Source organism: Macaca fascicularis, chromosome 1, assembly GCF_037993035.2.
Source record: "Macaca fascicularis isolate 582-1 chromosome 1, T2T-MFA8v1.1".
Lineage (NCBI taxonomy): Eukaryota > Metazoa > Chordata > Mammalia > Primates > Cercopithecidae > Macaca > Macaca fascicularis.
In genome coordinates this window covers 224,427,478-224,447,502 of record NC_088375.1, presented here as the reverse complement: position 1 = coordinate 224,447,502, position 20,025 = coordinate 224,427,478, and the positions used below count along the sequence as shown (strand labels likewise).

The window sequence follows — 20,025 nt, the reverse complement described above, 5'->3', positions numbered from 1 at the left end:
CCCTCTTTCTACCAAAAATACAAAAATTAGCCGGGTGTGGTGGCGTGTGCCTGTAATCCCAGCTACTTGGGAGGCTGAGGCAGGAGAATGGCGTGAACCTGGGAGGCAGAGCTTGCAGTGAGCCGAGATTGCGCCACTGCACTCCAGCCTGGGTGACAGAGTGAGACTCCGTCTCAAAAAAAAAAAAAAAATTGATTTTTATTTTTTTTAGACAGTCTTACTCGGTCACCCAGGCTGGAGTGCAGTGGCACAATCTCAGCTCACTGTAACCTCTGCCTCCCAGGTTCACGCCATTCTTCTGCCTCAGCCTCCCCAGCAGCTGGGACAACAGGCGCACGCCGCCACGCCTGGCTAATTTCTTTGTATTTTTAGTAGAGATGGGGTTTCAGTGTGTTAGCCAGGATGGTCTTGATCTCTTGACCTCATGATCCGCCCGCCTCCGCCGCCCAAAGTGCTGGGATTACAGGCGTGAGCCACCGTGCCCGGCAAAAAATCAAATTATTAAGTCAGATTTGTTCTGTATTCTTTTTAATGTGTTTTTAAACTGCTCTTGTTCCTCTAGCTAGGCGAACTTAAGCAGCATTTAGCATTTCTATGTTTGTAAACTGAAACATGAACAAAAGTTAAGGTTTTCTAATAGCATTTGATTAGTATGAGTTTGAGGCATTTTATAGAATATACATGGAAAACAAGTCAGGGCCCACAGGCAAGACTTAGGTAAGTAAAGAAGACTTTGAGTATGAATCCAAGTAGCAGTTAATTATTATAATATCCAGATAGTTCCTTGAGGAATTTTTTAAATTAATATAAATTCATGTATTTAATATGTAAAACCAGCATAATACAAAAAAAATTAACAGGAAATAATAGAGGCTAAAGCTGTCTGTCATCTGTCGGCCAGTGAACTACTGAGTGTGTGTATGTGTGTATGTGCGTGTGTGTGTTCCCTTCGGTCTTTTAAAAATTTTTTATTTTTAGGTACAGGATCTTACTGTTGCCCAGGCTGGAGTGCTGTGGTGTGATGAGAGCTCACTGCAGCCTCCAATTCCTGGGCTCATGCCACTACACCTGGCCAATTTTTAAATTTTTGGTAGAGGTAGGGTCTTATTTACTATGTTGCCCAGGCTGGTCTTGAACTCCTGGCCCCAGGTGATTCTCCCACCTTGGCCTCCCAAAGTGCTAAGATTACAGCATGAGCCACTGTGCCTGGCCTTCCATACTTGTTTCATCTAGGTGTATTTTTATTTATTTGCAATCATAGTGTATAGACTTTTTTTTAAAGGTGGAATCTTGCTCTGTCATCCAGGCTGGAGTGCAGTGGCGCCATTTTAGCTCACTGCAACCTCCGCCTCCCAGGTTCAAGCGATTCTCCTGCCTCAGCCTCCTGAGTAGCTGGGATTATAAGCACCCGCCACCACGCCTGGCTAATTTTTATATTTTTAGTAGAGATGGGGTTTCACCGTGTTGGCCAGGCTGGTCTCGAACTCCTGACCTCAGGTGATAGCCCACCTCAGCCTCCCAAAGTGCTGGGAATGAGGCATCGTGCCTGGCCCCATAGTGTATAGACTATTATAGACTATTTAATATTTCTACATTTTCACCTAACATCATAATTTTATCATTTTCTTAAATTGCATCCCAGTCTTATAATTATCAAAGAATGTAAAACTCAGTTTTTAAAAACGTTCAGAGAGTTGCTTTGGTATTTAAACAAAATTCCATGTATCTTGAGACCAAACTGTCTTAGTTTGCTACGTATAAGAATTATTAATTCGTTTTGACTTAAACTTGGAATTGAATTTTTTTCTGAAACAAAAACTTGTTTCCTCTTGTCTTAGGCATGCAGAGAAGGAGAAGAAAAATCTTAGATACCTCAGTGGCATATGTGCGGGGAGAAGAGAACTTAGCAGGCTGGCGGCCCCGTGGAGACAGTCTCATCCTTGAGCACCAGTGGGAGCTGGAGAAGCTGGAGCTCCTACATGAGGTATCCAGGGGGCAGGGTTGCTCAGATGCAAGAACTCTGGGACAAGATTGCCAAAGTATCAGTCTTCCTTCCCCCTGCTGCATGTGATCATAGCTTTTTACTTTTCTCTCCTGAGATCTTAATGAGCTCTGTGTTTGCTATAGCAGTAGTATTGATCTTCTCAGGTGGAAAAAACCCGCCACTTTTTGCTGCTGCGTGAGAGACTTGGTGACAGCATCCCCAAATCCATGAGTGACTCGTTATCCCCCAGCCTCAGCAGTGGGACCCTCAGCACCTCCACCAGTATCTCCTCTCAGATCTCAACCACCACCTTTGAAAGCGCCATCACACCCAGCGAGAGCAGTGGCTACGATTCAGCAGACATCGAAAGCCTGGTGGACCGAGAGAAAGAGCTGGCTACCAAGGTGTGAATCCCTTCCTCTTTGCTAAACGTCTTCCCACAAGGCTCCACAAACTAGCCTCTCAGTTTATTCATTTTCAACAGCTTTGTTTGAGGTGTTTGAAGGCCTGTGATAATCCTGTGAATGTAGAAATAAAAAGTAAGACGCAGTTCCTACCCTCAACAAGCTTACAGGGCCAGGCGCACTGCCTCATGCCTGTTACCCCACCACTTTGGGAGGCTGAAGCAAAGGGATTGCTTGAGCCCAGGAGTTCAAGACAAACCCAGGCTAACATAGTGAGACCTTGTCTCTACAAAAACAAAAATTAGGCCAGGCTTAGTGGCTCACGCCTATAATCCCAGCAATTTACAGGGCTGAGGCAGGCAGATTACCTGAGGTCTGGAGTTTGAGAGCAGCCTGGCCAACATGGTGAAACCCTGTCTCTACTAAAAATACAAAAATTAGCCAGGCGTGGCGGTGGGCGCCTGTAATCCCAGCTACTCAAGAGGCTGAAGCAGAAAAATTGCTTGAACCCGGGAGGCAGAGATTGCAGTGAGCCAGGGTAGCTCCACTGCACTCCAGCCTGAGCGACAGAGTGACACTCCATCTCAAAAAATAAAATAATAATAAATTTAAAAATTAAAAAATATAAGGGCTTACAGAATATTAGGTCACAAGCATATAATAGAGGTGTGTGTTTCAAATGCTATGGGAGTCAGAGGAGAAGCATCTGTAGTGGGGGCGCTCATGAGCTGACCTTGGAAGGATGCGCAGGAGGGAGGCAGTGGTGTCCTGCATGATCAGTCTTGGGGAATTCATGTGGGACTGGAACAGAAGGTGTGTAGTGAAGAATCTTGTATATTGCACTGAAGAGTTTAGAGTGGATGATGGGAGCAATGCAGAACTATTTTAAACAGGAACTTGTGTTTTAGAAAGATTTCTGGCCAGCCGCGGTGGCTCATGCCTGTAATCCCACCACTTTGAGAGGCCGAGGCGGGTGGATCACAAGGTCAGGAGCCCAAGACCATCCTGGCCAACATGGTGAAACCCCGTGTCTACTACTGAAAATACAAAAATCAGCCGAGCGTGGTGGCCTGCGCCTGTAGTCCCAGCTACTAAGGAGGCTGAGGCAGGAGAATCGCTTGAACCTGGAAGGTGGAGGTTGCAGTGAGCCGAGATCGCGCCATTGCACTCCAACCTGGGCGACAGAGTGAGATGCCGTCTCAGAAAAAAAGATTTCTCTAGCAGCAATAAAGAGAATGGATTGATGGTGAAGAGATATGCTGAGGAAGGGAGAATTCTTTATCTTTATTACAGTAATCCGATGAGAAATGATAAAAACTTAAAAATTTTTTTTTTTTTGAGATGCAGTCTCGCTGCCATCACGCAGGCTGGAGTGCAGTGGTGCGATCTCGGCTCACTGCAAACTCCGCTTCCCAGGTTCAAGCGATTCTCCTTCCTCAGCCTCCCAAGTAGCTTGGAGTACAGGCATGTGCCACCACATCTGGCTAATTTTTGTATTTTTAGTAGAGACGGAGTTTCACCACGTTGGCTAGGCTGGTCTCCAACTCCTGACCTCAGGTGATCCACCCACCTCGGCCTCCCAAAGTGCTAGGATTACGGATGTGTGGATGCCCGGCCAGATAAAAGCATTTTAAAGAAGGCAGAGGTGGCCGGGCTCAGTGGCGCATGCCTGTAATCCCAGCACTTTGGGAGGCTGAGGCCGGCAGATCACCAGGTCAAGAGATCACCTGAGGTGAGGAGTTTGAGACCAGCCTGACCAACATGGCAAAACCCTGTCTCTACTAAAAATACAAAAATTAGCCGGGCGTGGTGGTGGGCACCTGTAATCCCAGCTACTCGGGAGGCTGAGGCAGAGAATTGCTTGAACCTAGGAGGCGGAGGTTGCAGTGAGCCGCGATCGCGCCACTGCACTCCAGCCTGGGTGACAGAACGAGACTCCATCTCAACAACAACAACAACAACATAAATAAATAAAAAGAAGGCAGAGGTATGTGTGATGAAGAGGAAGGGGAATCTGGTTGGATACTGCCTTCTTTCAAAGGAGGCAGAGGTATGTGGGAAAAGGCAGAGGGATTGTTGAGGATGTTTCCCAGGTTTGGTTTCTGGGCAGTTGAAAAGAAAATAAAAAAATGAGAGGAGTTTTATGTTTGGTTTGTTTTAATACTCAAATAGTCTTCTGGTTTATTTAGGAAAATATGTCCATCCAGAAGCCTTCATGCCTTTTAGCACCAGAGTGAATTGAGAATTAAAGAGGTAGCTGGCTGTGGTGTCATGCACCTGCAGTCCCAGCTACTCAGGAGGCTGAGGTGGTAGGATTGCCCAAGCCCACGAGTTCAAGCCCATCCTGGGAACGTAATGAGACCTTGTGTCTAAAAAAAATAATTAAAAAAAAAAAAAAATGAAAAGGAGTGCTATTGACTTTTTTGTGTTTTGTTTTTTTTTTTTTGAGACGGAGTATCGCTCTTATTGTCCAGACTGGAGTGCAATGGCACGATCTCAGCTCACTGCAACCTCTGCCTCCCAGTTTCAAGCGATTCTCCTCCCTCAGCCTCCCGAGTAGCTGGGATTGCAAGCATTTGCCACCATGCCCAGCTAATTTTGTATTTTTAGTAGAGACGGGGTTCTCCATGTTGGTCAGGCTGGTCTTGAACTCCCAGTCTCAGGTGATCCTCCCGCCTCAGCCTCCCAAAGTGCTGGGATTACAGGCATGAGCCACCGCACCCAGTGCTTTTTTTTTTTTTTTTTTTTTTTGAGACAGAGTTTAGGTCTTGTGGCCCAGGCTGGAGTGCAGTGGCATGATTTCCGCTCACTACAGTCTCTGCCTTCCAGGTTCAAGTAATTCTCCTGTCACAGCCTCCCTAGTATGTGGGATTACAGGCAGGTGCCACCACGCCTGGCTAATTTTTGTGTTTTTAGTAGAGGTAGGGTTTCACCATGCTGGTCAGGCTGGTCACAAACTCCTGACCTCAGGTGATCCACCCGCCTTGGCCTCCCAAAGTGCTAGGATTATAGGTGTGAGCCATCGTTCCCTGCCACCTATTGCATTTTTAAGTACTTCTAAACTATGGTGTTTTTATTTTTTATTTATTTTTATTTTTTTAATTTATTATTATTATTATTTTTTGAGATGGAGTCTCACTTTGTCACCCACGCTGGAGTGCAGTGGTGCAATCTCGGCTCACTGCAGCCTCCACCTCCCATTTTCAAGCGGTTCTTCTGCCTCAGCCTCTCAAGTAGCTGGGATTACAGGTGTGCACCACCATTGCCAGCTCATTTTTTGTAGGGTTTGTTTTTGTTTTTGTTTTTGCAGAGGGGACGGAGTCTCACTCTGCTGCCAGGCTAGAGTGCAGTGCTGTGATCTCAGTTCACTGCAATCTCCACTTCCTGGGTTCAAGTGAGTCTCCTTCCTCAGCCTCCCGAGTGTAGCTGGGATTACCTGCGCCCACCATGACGCCCAGCTGATTTTTGTATTTTTAGTAGAGATGGGGTTTCACCATGTTGGCCAGGATGTTCTTGATCTCCTGACTTTGTGATCCACCTGCCTCAGCCTCCCAAAGTGCTGGGATTACAGGCATGAGCCACCATGCCTGGCCCATTTTTTGTAGTTTTAATAGAGACAAGGTTTCACCATGTTGGCTAGGCTGGTCTCGAACTCCTGCCTTCAGGTGATCCTCCTGCCTTGGCCTCGAAAAGTACTGGGATTACAGGCATGAGCCATCCACACCCAGCCAAAACTATGGTGTTTTTAGTAATTCACTTTGGTAATCTTGAGAAAGACTTTTTTAAGCCGCTTGCTTTATCTTTATTAGACATACATAGAACTTCCCTTGCTATATACTTAATTTCTAGAGCTGTTAGGGCAACATCTGAGCTGCACTGTGGGTTTAGGACATGTTATTTCCCCTCCTACCTTGCATCCAGGGCTTCATTAAGTCATTGAGGTGTTTGTTTGTTTTTACATTTACTGGTTTATTAGAAAGGACAGTGCAAAGGAGACCAATGAACAGCAGATGGACAAATGCATAGGGAGAGATGTGGAGCTTCTGTGCCCTCCCTGGGAACTCAGCCCTCCAGTAGCCTCCACGTGGTCAGCTATCCCAAGGCTCCTGGCTGTTGACATTTTACATTCAGCTTGCACTTCTCTTTCTCTTCTTTAGTGCCTGCAACTTCTCACCCACACTTTCAACAGAGAATTCAGCCAGGTGCACGGCAGCATCAGTGACTGTAAGGTGAGCACATTGAAGCTGTAATTTTTAGCCAGTGTGTTGATAACTGATTTCTCCACAGCATCCCAGATTACCTATTCCTGGTTTTTGCTGCTTTTAAGCAACTTGACATGGGCATAGCATTGTATTTGAAAATTTATGACATACTGTTCTGGTAGTCATTCTAATTTTTCAGTGTCCGAACACTGACTTCTGAAGATAAAAGTACTCCTTTGTGTCTCTTAGAGTGATTATCAGATGGGAAACATTTTGACTTTTTCATGACTCCTTTGGAGGAGAATATTCTATAGGGAGGTGGTATGTTATTCTATGCCAGGGTGCAAGGAAACCCTGAGGTTCTTGGTGGCATAAAGTTTTATTGACGTCAACAAAGAGTGAAGTAAACACTTCAGAGAATTTCTGTGTTATTCACTCAATTCTAGTCAGCTTGACCTTAAACCCTCCCAGCTCATTCCTGCCTTGGGGTCTTTGCACACCTATTTTTTTTGCCTGGAATTGCCTTTCCCCAGGTATTCCCGTGGTTGGCTCTCTTACCTCTTTCATTTTTCTACTCCATTTATCGCCTCCTGTGAGTGGACTCTGTTAACACCTGGTAATCTGACAGCTCTCTGAAACTTTCTACCCACCCCTCTTTCCAGCTTTATTTTTTGCTGTAGTGCTAATTGCTTCCTGATGCTTTTAAAGTGCTTGGTGAGTAGTTTATTGTCTGTCTTAAACTCCAGGGAGGCAGATCCTCTGCCATATTATTAGAACAATGCCTAACACATGGAAGGTGCACCACTGTAGTACCACTCATTAACTCAGGGGCTGGGTGTGGTGGCGCATACCTGTAATTCCAGCACTTAGAGGAGGCCAGGATAAGAGGACCGCTTGAGGCCAATTGGTTGAGACCAGCCTGGGCACTATAGCACAAATACACTATCTCTACAAAAAATTTTTTGAAAAATTAGCCAAATGTGGTGGTACACGCCTATAGCCCTAGCTACTCAGGAGGCCAAGGCAGGATTGCCTGAGCCCAGGAGTTTGAGGCTTTAGTGAGGTATGATCGTGCCATTGCACCCCAACCTGGATGACAGAGTATTTTTTTGTCTCTTAAAATAATAATAACGGACCCGGGGGGCCGGGCGCGGTGGCTCACGCCTGTAATCCCAGCACTTTGGGAGGCCAAGGCAGGCAGATCACCTGAGGTTGGGAGTTTGAGACCAGCCTGACCAACATGGAGAAACCCTATCTCTACTAAACATACAAAATTAGCCAGGCGTGGTGGCACATGCCTGTAATCCCAGCTACTCAGGAGGCTGAGGCAGGAGAATCGCTTGAACCTGGGAGATGGAGGTTGCGGTGAGCCGAGATCACACCATTGCACTCCAGCCTGGGCAACAAGAGTGAAACTCCGCCTCAAAATAAACCCAAAACAAAACAATGGGCCAGGCGTGGTGGCTCACGCCTGTGATCCCAGCTACTCAGGAGGCTGAGGCAGGGGAATTGCTTGAACCCGGGAGGTGGAGGTTGCAGTGAGCTGAGATTGCACCACTGCACTCCAGTCTGGGCAACAGAGCAAGGCCTTGTCTCTTAAAATTTTATCTATGTATTTATTTATTGATAAATAATAATTGTACATATGGGCTTGTTTTCTTAAATGACTTTCTGAAACAAGATGTATCAAAGTGAGGCTCTGGTTGTTGAAACTTGCTATTGTTATTGTAGAGGCAGCTTTTTTCAGCTGAATGTAACTTGTAGTGTTTGGTTTGCTTTCAGTTGTCTGATATCTCTCCAATTGGACGGGATCCCTCGGAGTCCAGTTTCAGCAGTGCCACCCTCACCCCCTCTTCCACCTGCCCCTCTCTGGTAGACTGTAGGAGCAACTCTTTGGATCAGAAGTAAGTACCCAGATTTCACTGAGAGAAGTCAATCAATCTAAGAACCAAGGTAAACGTCAACCTTCCTTTGGCTCAATGGTTCTTGACTGAAGGCAGCACCTTCTCCCTAGGCAGCATTTGGAAATGTGTGGGAGCCTTTTTGGCTATCATGGTGACTGGAGAGGTGCTAGCTACTGGCAGCTCTTCACATATTGGCTTACTAACCTTCTGCATCATCAACTCATGATGACTGTCTTCTTCATCCCTTTCTGCTAGTTTTGTCCTCCATTCCTACCCCTGCTCGTCTCCCCAGTCATAATAACAGACATAGGAAGTCCTATCTTGGGAAAAATATTTTGAAACTGTTTTGGAAAAAAATATTTTGATTCCACAGCAAATTATGTAGGTAAGAAAAATAAAGACAAGGCCAGGTGAGGTGGTTCCCAGCACTTTGGGATGCCAAGGCGGGAGGATTGCTTGAGGCTGGGAGTTCGAGACCAGCCTTGGCAACATAGCAATATGCCATCTCTACAAAAAATAAATAAGATAGTCAGGCGTGGTGGCCTGTGTCTATGGTCCCAGCTACTTGGGAGGCTGAAGTGGGAGGATTGCTTGAATCCAGGAGTTCAAGGTTGCAGTGAGGTTTTATTATTGCACGACTGCATTCCACCCTGGGTGACAGAGCAAGACCCTGTCCCTAAAAAAAAAGAGAAAGAAAAAGACAAATTTAGTCTAGAGTCCATGATTCATCATCATAATCCGTTCTTTGCAACACACCCTCACTCTTGTGCATCTCCATCAATTATTCTCATCTGGTTATCCACCTGTCTATCTTATTGTACCAACACTGACCTAGGCAAAGGTGACTGGAGAAAATAACACAACCAGGTAATTTCATTAAATTTAGGATGCCACAGACTGTAGGGACTATTCTATGTCACTAAGAAGAAAAAGCACTGACAACTAACTTCAGCATGCCATCAATTATAAGATGAATCCCAATTTAATAAATGGTGGCTGAGTGCAATGGCTTATACCTGTAATCTCAGCACTTTGGAGAGCTGAGGTGGGAGGATTGCTTCAGCCCACAAGTTTGAGATCAGCCTGGGCAACACAGGGAGACCCTCATCTCTACAAAAAATAAATAAAATAGTTAGGCATGATGGCATGCACCTGTGGTTCCAGCTACTCAGGGGGCTGAGGTGGGAGGATTGCTTGAGCCTGGGAGGTTGAGGCTGCAGTGAGCCTCCAGGCATAGGGGCATGTACCTGTAATCCCAGCTACTAGGGAGGCTGAGGCAGGAAGATTGGGAGGCAGAGGTTGCAGTGAGCCGAGATTGCACCACTGCATGCCAGCTTGGGTGACAGAGTGAGACTCTATTTCTTTTTTTTTTTTTTTTGAGAGGGAGTCTTCCTCTGTCGCCCAGACTGGAGTGCAGTGGCGCGATCTCAGCTCACTGCAACCTCCACCTCCCGGGTTCGAGCAATTCTGGTGCCTCAGCCTCCTGGGTAGCTAGGATTACAGGCGCCCACCACCATGCCCAGCTAATTTTTGTATTTTTAGTAGAGACGGGGTTTCGCCATGTTGGTCAGGCTGGTCTCAAACTCCTGACCTCAGGTGATCCACCCACCTCGGCCTCCCAAAGTGCTGGGATTACAGGCGTGAGCCACTGCACCAGGCCAACTCGATTTAAAAAAAAAAAAAAAAGAATAAAGTATAAAAAAATGTTAAAATGGGCTTTTTAGAATTAGTGCGATACAATGCTACATTGCTGTACAAAGATACCTAACAATACAGAGTATAGGAATTTATTTATCACACAGTAGTCATGAGGGCTGGTCCAGGTCCAGGTCAGTGGTGCAGGTCTACTCTGCATGACCATTCAGGAACCCACGGTCTTCCCATTTGTTTGCTTTCTCTTCCATTTTCTAAGGCAGTGGCCCTCTGAGACTTCAGTGTACCTCATCATCCCCTGGGAGGCTTGTTGAAGCCCCCATGGCTCAACCCCACCCAGAGTTTCTCATTCCGTAGGTCTGGCTTGGAGTCTTAAGAATTTGAGTTTTTGAACAGTTTTCCAGGTGAAGCTGATGCTGCTGGCTGGGAGCACACTTTGAGAAACATCACTTTTGGTGTGGCCATGAGACTAAAAAGAAACATATAAAGGAATAGAGTTCATATTCCAGATAATGTGTTCAGACGGCTTTAATATAGGCAGATAGACTGTGTGACCCAGTGGTCATCAATGATCAGTTTCCTTTCATAACTTCAGAAGGATACCAGTTGAATTCAGAGTTAACTTTCTGAAGCCAGCTCGTCTCCTCAGCTGAGATCTCTGAAACTCAAGTTTGTAGCTGGGGTTTAGGGAGGGGCACTGTATTCCTCCCAGTGAGACACTACTCAGTGTGCCTTGATCGTAACTGATACTGTTGTTACCCTTTTCTTTCTAATCTCTTTTAAAGGACCCCAGAAGCCAATTCCCGGGCCTCTAGTCCCTGCCCAGAATTTGAACAGTTTCAGATTGTCCCAGCTGTGGAAACGCCCTATTTGGCCCGAGCAGGAAAAAACGAATTTCTCAATCTTGTTCCAGATATTGAAGAAATTAGACCAGGGTGAGTACTATATTAAGCAGGAATTCCGTCTATAAAAAACACATCCACAGGAAGAATTGACTGGACAGCTCTTCTGTGTGAGGTCTGTACTGTAGTCTAATGCAGGTTGAGTCTGGGGTGAGAGGGCTGGCCCGGGTTTCTCCAGTTGGGTCTCATGATGCATCTGCACCCTGGTGCAGCAGGTTGCCATGGCATGGTTTCTCTCTTTTGCTGCATTACTTTGGCAGATAGGATTCTAGGCCAAAGAGGTCATTTGACTGTTTTGTTGAATCTTGGCCTAGGTGTGGCATATTTTGATGGTCCTCAGCACATGATTATTTTCTTTTTGTGAGAAACTAACTTTATGTCATATTGTCCTTTTTAGCTCAGTGGTCTCTAAGAAAGGATACCTTCATTTCAAGGAGCCACTTTACAGTAACTGGGCTAAACATTTTGTTGTCGTCCGTCGGCCTTACGTCTTCATCTATAACAGTGACAAAGACCCTGTGGAGCGTGGAATCATTAACCTGTCCACAGCACAGGTGGAGTACAGTGAGGACCAGCAGGCCATGGTGAAGGTCCGTCCTGCCCTGTCTTGGTTTCTTATCGCCACATGTGCCCTTCCTTCCCTTTTGAGTTCTGCACTCTCTGTTTTGTGGTGTGAAATTTCCCCTTTCTCTCTGGTCTTGAACTTCCTTTGTGAAGTGCTATATGCCTTGGGAATATGGCAAGGGTCCCCATCGCTGTCTTTGTAGTAACTTTCTTGTCTACCTGCATTTTTCTTTCAGACACCAAACACCTTTGCTGTCTGCACAAAGCACCGTGGGGTCCTTTTGCAGGCCCTGAATGACAAAGACATGAACGACTGGTTGTATGCCTTCAACCCGCTTCTCGCTGGCACAATACGGTAAGAAGTTGTTTTTGTTGTTGTTTTTGTTGGTTTTTTTTTTTTTTTGAGACGGAGTCTCACTCTATCTCGCTGAAGTGCAGTGGCTCACTGCAACCTCTGCCCCTTGTTCAAGCGATTCTTCTGACTCAGCCTCCCCAGTAGCAGAGACTACAGGCACGCGCCACCATGCCTGGCTAATTTTTATATTTTTTGTAGAGATGGGGTTTTACCACAATGGCCAGGCTGGTATCGAACTCCTGACCTCAAATGATCCACCCAACTTGGCCTCCCAAAGTGCTGGGATTATCGGCGTGAGCCAATGCACCCAGTCTAGAAGTTGTTCTGTGTTTTCTTTCTCTCTTTGGCTTTTGGCTTCAGGAATATCAAGATAAATAGAAAAGGAAGTATTTTTCTTTTTTTTTTCTTTTTCGAGATGGAGTTTCGCTCTTGTGTGGCCCAGGCTGGAGTGCAATGGCACTATATTGGCTCACCACAACCTCCACCTCCCAGGTTCAAGCCATTCTCCTGCCTCAGCCTCCCGAGTAGCTGGGATTACAGGTGCCCGCCACCACCACATCCAGCTAATTTTTTTTGTATTTTTAGTAGAGACGGGGTTTCACCATGTTGGCCGGGCTGGTCTTGAACTCCTGACCTCAGGTGATCCGCCCTCCTTGGCCTCCCAAAGTGCTGGGATTACAGGCGTGAGCCACCATGTCTGACTTGAAAGGAAGTATTTTTCAAAATAAATTTAAAAGAGAAGAAAGACAGGTGTGTAAATTGGTTGTGGGGTGGTAATGAGGCCTCTGCATCTTGTAAGACATCGTCATGTTCTGAACCACCAGGGAGACTCTGGTGACACATGTGCACCAATTATTTTTCTTCTTTGTCTTTTTGTTCTCAAGAGGTCTGCATATGGGGCCTAGGCCTGCGGTGCCAAATAGGAAGATGCTCCAGGAGGGAGCCTCAGAGGGAGAGGACTGTGAGGGGCCAACACTTGTACCCAGACTTCTAATCCTACCTCCCCGTTTGTCCCCCATAGGTCAAAGCTTTCCCGCAGATGCCCGAGCCAGCCGAAATACTAAGTGACTCTGCCGAGTGCCCTCACTCACCTTCGAGAGATAAAACGTTACCTCTCATTTCTCTTTGTGATTCTTGACGGTGACTCTTGTATGTAATCCTGTGGCTTAACTACTTCTCCCTCCTTGTCCAGCACTTTTCCAGCTCTCCCGTCCCCATCTCCATTGCTCTGTACTCTTTTCTTTTTTCCTGTGCTGAGAATCTTGTTAGTAGCATGTGGCCTAACAAAAGGAAAAAATGTTTTTAAATACACACAAACACACACACACAAACACAAAAGCGCTGAGGGGATCTGGTGAATCTCCAAATAATTGTGGGTGTACTTTGGCTTCCTTTTGTATGATAGGTCCCCATCGTGACCACCTCTGATGTCTGTGCTGCTGTCACCAGACACCTTTGTCTGTTTTTGAAGACAACATGATACTTTTTTCTCCTTTTCTCTGTTTGTGATATCACTTTAATTTTTCTTGGGTGGCCTAGAGACTAAGGGAGGAGACATCTGGCCTTTTTAGAACCTGAGAGGAAAAAAACAGTCGTTTTTTCCCCCTCTGTCTCTTTTTGCCAAGGCTAATCCCTGCATTTCCATTCGGGGAAAAGGTAGTGGTGAGCATAGAACTGGAACAGTTATATTCTGAGTCAAAGTTGGGGCTTTGTAGAGCATAATTATGGAATTTTTATTTACTGGTAGAGAGGAGAAGAGAGGCTTTTTCAGTGGGTCTGGGACAGTGGCTGCTCTTGACCTCGTGTGAAGGGAAATGCCAAGGATGCTTCGGGTAGACTTCAGGGGACCCCAGGGTTTGGCTGTGGGCCATGAGGGCAGCAGGTGGTGGGATGCTTGTAGCTCCTCACAGCAGGATTCCTGCCCACTGTTTTTTCTCTGCTGGGAGGGAAGCTCTTTTCTAGGAGTGTCTCAGTTCTGATTTTGGCATTAGTCATGGTGGTGGTACAGTTGGAATTAGTGCCATGTCATACATAAATGTTCCACAAGGCGGGAGTGTTTCACTTTCTGGTGATAAACTTGATGGTCACTGTTATGATTAAGATAATGCTGGGTAGGCTGGGCACAGTGGCTCACGCCTGTAATCCAAGCACTTTGGGAGCCCAAGGCGGGCGGATCACGAGGTCAGGAGTTCACGACCAGCCTGGCCAATATGGTGATACCCCGTCTTTACTAAAAATACAAAATTAGTCAGCATGGTGGCGCACTCCTGTAATTCCAGCTACTTGGGAGCCTGAGGCAGGAGAATTGCTTGAACCCAGGAGGCAGAGGTTGCAGTGAGCCAAGATCGCACCACTGCACTCCAGCCTGAGTGACAGAACAAGACTCCATCTCAAAAAAAAAAAAAAAAAAAAGATTATGCTTTAGTGACCTTGTGATTGTTAAAGCTCCCTTTGATCAAAGAAATGTAGCTTTCAGGCATACACTTGGAAGTCTCCCTCTGAATCCAGCAGTCATTTTCACTGATGCTTGTCAAGTTGAAAATGCTTTCAGTGATGCTCTCTATACTCATAAATAAGCAAATGTGGCAGGCTTTGCTTTCTGGATCCCAGGATTAAAACTAACCACGACCACTACTCCCAACAAAACACAATATGCCTAGGGACACAGAAGAGCGTCCAGGGAGCCTGGGCCCCAGCGTTTGTTGCGTGTTCCCTGCTCCTCTCCATGTGGTGTGGAAACTGCCCAGGGAGAACGGAGGATGCTCACTGTGGACAGAGTCTTCTTTCCTTCTGACAGACCAGGTCATCTGGCTTCTGAGACCATCAGAGAAGATAAGTCTGTCTCTTTCAGCTGCCAGTAAGTTTGCCAGGATAAGAGGGAAAAGGAAAGCCTCCGGAGACTTCCGTTGCTTTGCCAGTTGTCTTGGGATTGTTTTACACCATCCTTTACCTCCCTTGCTCAGACCTCTCTGTTTCACCATCGCTCAGGCATTCAGGAAAGTATCTGCTCGCTCCTACTTGGTGAGGTCCTCGGCCTTGAGGTTGCTGACTCTCAGGCGATAGGTAGCTGGATGACCTCCTGCTTCATGCAGCAAAGGCCAGGGCCTCGCACGCCTCTGCAGAGTTGTTGCTAGGGAGACTTGTGTCATCGTCCACACCTTTGTTTCTCACTTCCTGGTTGGGCTCATCTCTGAAGAACAGGTCTCCCAGCTTCGATCCTTATCACTGCATTGTGAAGAGAAGGAAAAGTGAATCACGGAGAGAGAAAGGAGAGGATAGAATCACAGGCTGTGTCTATACCTGAAAAGTGACCAGCAGAAACTCTATGGTGGATTTTTTTTTAAATTTTCTTCCTCCCGTTAAAACATAGGTCACTAACTCTGATGTTATTTGTTTTCTAAGTGGTATGTGAGATTTTTTAACGTAGTTAGAAGTTTCATTGTCTGATGGACACAATATGCCCTTCTGGTTCTATTCAAACCAGCAGGATCTGTTGGTGCTTAGAGATGGCTGCCTGGACTGGAATCAAATCTAATTTCAGGGAAATGAAGATGGAATTTGAAGGTCACTTTTAAAATTAAGTCATTGATGCTGCTGTTACAAAGTGTGACAGAGGATCCATGTCTGTGACACAGGACGGTGGGAAGCCTGAGAGTTTGAAATTATGTGATACACTGAAATGACTTCGGTTTTTCTTCCAACTCATACAAAACTGGTTTGGTAAGTCTTTGCTTTGGAAGTATCAGACATTAGAACAGGCCAAACTGGACTGTCTGTTCATAGCGAGCCCGGATAAGAAGGCCTCTTAGGGAGCCAGAAGGAGCAGAGTGGTCGTGTTCTGCATGCTCTCCACCCTCTCGGGAGCCCCTGCTGCGGCTGGCAGGTGCAGACAGCCTCTGCTGGCCCCCAGCACGTCCAGGGTGGGTGCTCCTTTGCCCGACAGAACCATCCCCACTCTGAAGCTCTGAGAGAAGATTTGTGGCAGGAACGGTTTATGAGGCTCTAGTTGTTGCTGTTGTGGCGGAAAAGTTAAGAAACCCAGCCCTTAAGGAAACCACCTTTATTTATTTATTTATTTTCTTAAAGAACGCCTTTAAATAAGCAAAAAATGTAAAAGGCAGGAAAGAGAATTCTTAGGCAAATTCAAAGAAATGAGTGCTAGTTAAAACTAATCACCTCCTCCTCTCTCTCTCATCCTCCTTTCTCCCGTTAAAGCAAAATATGGCCTCACTACCAGCCCCAAATCAATGCTCAGACCGTCTGTGTCTGTGTCCCCTCCTGGGAGTCAGTCAGCGCTCAGGCCAGGACTGTGCAGGGTCGGCCAGCCCATGCGCTAGTCAGGAGCACAGGCAAGGGCTGCCTGTGGCAGTGGCCGGGCACCTGAGCCCCAGCTCGTTGTTAAACGTGCTGACCGCAAGGGGCAATGGAGTGAGTTTCCCAACTAAAAAACCACTATTATATGTTTTTTTTCCCTTCAGTCATATAGACTTCAGATAACTGCTTCTAGTTTTTGTGGATTTTTCAGCTCATTTCAGATGAAGGAACTAAGTCATTGTGAACTGTCTCTTGGGATCTAAAAACAAGATGACTTTGCCTGGCACATATTCCAAAGCAAAGACTTTGTTGCCTGCTGCTTATTGTCTAATTTACAGGGATATTTAATTTTGTCAGGTCTATGTATATTTATCCAGCTATACCTACTTGCACAGTAGATTGGAGAGAAGAGATCCTCCAGTGTGCACACTCATCGCTACTCTTTCCGCATTTCCCTCATGCTGTGTCCCGCTCGGGTTCCAAGGGACAGTATCAGGGCTTGTTTCACTTGGGTCTTTCAGTTTTTCTTTTGGTTCCCTTTTAAAATGTGATTGTTAACCTGCCCCTTAAAAAGAAAAAATTCAGCCAGGTGTGGTGGCTCATGCCTGTAATCCCAGCACTTTGGGAGGCCAAGGCAGGTGGATCACCTGAGGTCAGGAGTTCGAGACCAGCCTGGCCAACATGGTGAAATCCCGTCTCTACTAAAAATACAAAAAGTAGCCGGGCGTGGTGGCGTGTGCCTGTAATCCCAGTTACTCGGGAGGCTGAGCCAGGAGAATCGCTTGAACCTGGGAGGTGGAGGCTGCAGTGAGTTGAGATTGCACCATTGCATTCCAGCCCAGGTGACAAAGCAGGACTCTGTCTCAAAAGAAAAGATTGATTTTGCTGCTGCTCCCAGAAGGTTTGCTGGATGTGTTTACATAGGACTCTAACTTGTGTGCACTACAGTTGTTCACCAGGGCCAGTGATTCACCCTGGTGTGTGGCCAGACCATGACTGTATAGGAGGAATGTTTTAATTTGTGCTTCCTTAGTAAATTGAAATATCAGCTGAGAGATTATTTGCTGCTATTGTTCAAAAGGCCATTTATGAAGTTAGTATTTGAGCCCCATAGGATCTTTAAAAAGCCTCCAATCATTTAAAGGAAGAAATCAGAGTTGCTATAAAATTCATGTAAAAAGCTCATAGCCAAACGGCTGTGCTTGGATGGAAAGTCTGAGCTGAGGTTGGTCTCTTGCCAAACCCTGGCTGTTGTGTGTTGTTCTTCATGTCTTCGAGTTCTTTTTTTTTTTTCATTCTGCGTATTCTGGCATCAGTTCACCTGAGGAGTCCACCAGCCTTCTTGTATTTAAGGCATCGTCTTAGACTTTGTGGCTCTAAAGTACTTGTCTGTTGAGATTGCAAGTCTCTTGTCACCATCCTCACACATGACAACAAAACCCATAATGCATAAGTGGCCTTTTTGAACCAAGACTTTGCAAACTGATCTCTCCCCAGTGAAGGAGTTGAGCACATTAGCAACAATGTACATTATTAATTTTGGATTTTCATTTTCATGTTTTATTTTGTAAATATTATCTGATGTTTGGAGCTTGAGTATACAGACTGTAAATATAGTTCTTGTATTTGTACTAATTCTGATTCTTTTGCTGTATAGCCTTAGATGTGCAATGCAGACATTATCTAACTCTGTATGGTAACCTTGCATCACGGAACTATTAGTGAACGAGGTAAAAATAATAAAGGTACAGCCAGTGCATCCGAAGGCTCTCGATGTGCATTTATTCTTGCACCCCTTGAAAGGTAATTACACAAAGATTTCTTTTCTTGACTTGCAAAGATAATACCTTTCTAAGACAGAAGTCACGATATCATCACTTAAGTGTTCCTTTCTGATATTCAAAGTGGTGGTTTTTATATAAACAAGAAAGCTAATATGGTGCTGTTTCTTTGAAAGTACTTTTCTCCCAAAGATGTAAGTGGTTGTTTTGGCTGGAAGATTTGTCGTTTTTCTCCTGAAGCCTCCTTGTATGCCTTCCAATAATTCTGTAGTGTTGTGTTGGCTTTTTTTTTTTTTTTTTTTTTTGAGACAGAGTCTTGCTCTGTCACCAAGGCTGGAATGCAGTGGCATGATCTCCGCTCACTGCAACCTCTGCCTCCTGGGTTCAAGCGATTGTCCTGCCTAAGCCTCCTGAGTAGCTGGGATTACAGGCGTGCGCCACCACGCCTGGCTAATTTTTGTATTTTTATTTTTATTATTATTTATTTATTTTTATTTTTTTTGAGATAGAGTCTCACTCTGTCGTCCAGGCTGGAGTGCAGTGGCATAATGTCAGCTCACTGCAACTTTCCACCTCCCGGGTTCAAGCAATTCTCCCTGCCTCAGCCTCCCAAGTAGCTGGGATTACAGGCGCCCACCACCACATCCTAGCTGATTTTATTTTTAGTAGAGAAGGGTTTCAGCATGTTGGCCAGGCTGGTCACAAACTCCTGACCTCGTGATCCACCCGCCTCGGCCTCCCAAAGTGCTAGGATTACAGGCGTGAACCACCGTGCCCTGCCTATTATTTTTTTTGAGACGGAGTTTCACTCTTGTTGCCCAGGCTGGTGTACAATGGCACAATCTCAGCTCACTGCAACCTCTGCCTCCCCAGTTGAAGCAATTCTCTTTCCTCAGCCTCCCAAGTAGTTGCAATTACAGGCGGCTGCTACCACACCTGGCTAATTTTTTAAAAAATATTTTTAGTAGAGACGGGGTTTCAGCATGTTGGCCAGACTGGTCTCCACCTCCTGACCTCAGGTGATCCGCCCACCTCGGTCTCCCAAAGTGCTGGGATTATAGGTGTGATTACACTGCACCTGGCCATGTTGTTTTTTTGGGATGGGGAAGGGTAAATGAGGATTTGAAAATTCCAACATGTCAATTTAATTTAACAAGCCCTCATCATGAGCAGAGCATGAGCAGGGGCCGCTGTCCTGGGTGTTTGGGGAGAAACAGAAGAAGGGTGGGAGGAGCAGCCCTCAGGTTAAAAGCAATGATTTGTTCCAACAAATATTTTGAGTGCCCACCCTGTGCCTGGTGTGCTGCTGGGTGCAGTAATTCAGCAGCAAACAAAGCAAGCCCACGCACTTGTGCCCTCCCATTCCAGTGGGGAAGACATTGTTTAAACAAATTAACAACATCACTCGTAAGTATTTTGGAGGAAAGCAGCTAAATAAAAGGATGAAAGAGGGATGGGAAGGAGGGATGTGTTTAGATGGCACAGTCAGGGAAGGCCTCTCAGGAGATCACATTGGAGCAGACTCTGGAATTAAAGGATAAGGTAAACCATGCAAACCCCTGGGCAAAGAGGTCTCCAAGTAGAGAAATGAATCCCTTGAGGCAGCAGTGTCCTCAGTAGGTTCCAGAAATAGCAAGGTAACTGGTATGGAGTCAGGGACTGGGAGCACAATAGAAGACATCAGAAAGTAGCCAGGGACCAGGGTATTTAGGGCTGAGGTGAGGACTTGGAATTTATCATTAGAGTGAATGGGAAGCCATTGAAGGCTTTGGAGCAGAGAAGTCACAGGGGTTTATTTACATTTTTAAAAGACCATTCTGACTGCTGAGTGGAAAACAGTCTGTACTCAGGCAGGGACAAGTAGAAAAAAGGGACAAAATAAGATTGTTACCCCAACATTCCAGGGGAGGAGACGGTGGCTTAGACTAAGGTAGTAGCAGTATAGGTAGGATGAAATGGGGC

The 20,025-nt window shown here is 45.9% G+C and overlaps 1 protein-coding gene across 24 annotated transcripts in view; it reads left to right on the top strand.

Moving 5' to 3' along the window:
* Positions 1–18,041, top strand: part of KIF1B (kinesin family member 1B) — a 177,546-nt gene extending 159,505 nt beyond the window's left edge. For 22 of the 24 annotated variants that reach the window (XM_065534466.2, XM_074020651.1, XM_065534449.2 and 19 more), the window contains 8 exons: positions 1,839–1,984; positions 2,149–2,388; positions 6,546–6,617; positions 8,373–8,494; positions 10,933–11,082; positions 11,447–11,639; positions 11,850–11,968; positions 12,990–16,188. In XM_065534466.2, the coding sequence (XP_065390538.1) occupies positions 1,839–1,984; positions 2,149–2,388; positions 6,546–6,617; positions 8,373–8,494; positions 10,933–11,082; positions 11,447–11,639; positions 11,850–11,968; positions 12,990–13,032 (1,085 nt within the window). In that variant the 3' untranslated portion in view covers positions 13,033–16,188. Of the gene's footprint in view, positions 1–1,838; positions 1,985–2,148; positions 2,389–6,545; positions 6,618–8,372; positions 8,495–10,932; positions 11,083–11,446; positions 11,640–11,849; positions 11,969–12,989 lie in introns of all 24 variants that reach the window. The other 2 variants (XM_045387517.2, XM_045387470.2) reach the window with 1 other exon arrangement.
* The last annotated feature ends 1,984 nt before the right edge of the window (positions 18,042–20,025 follow it).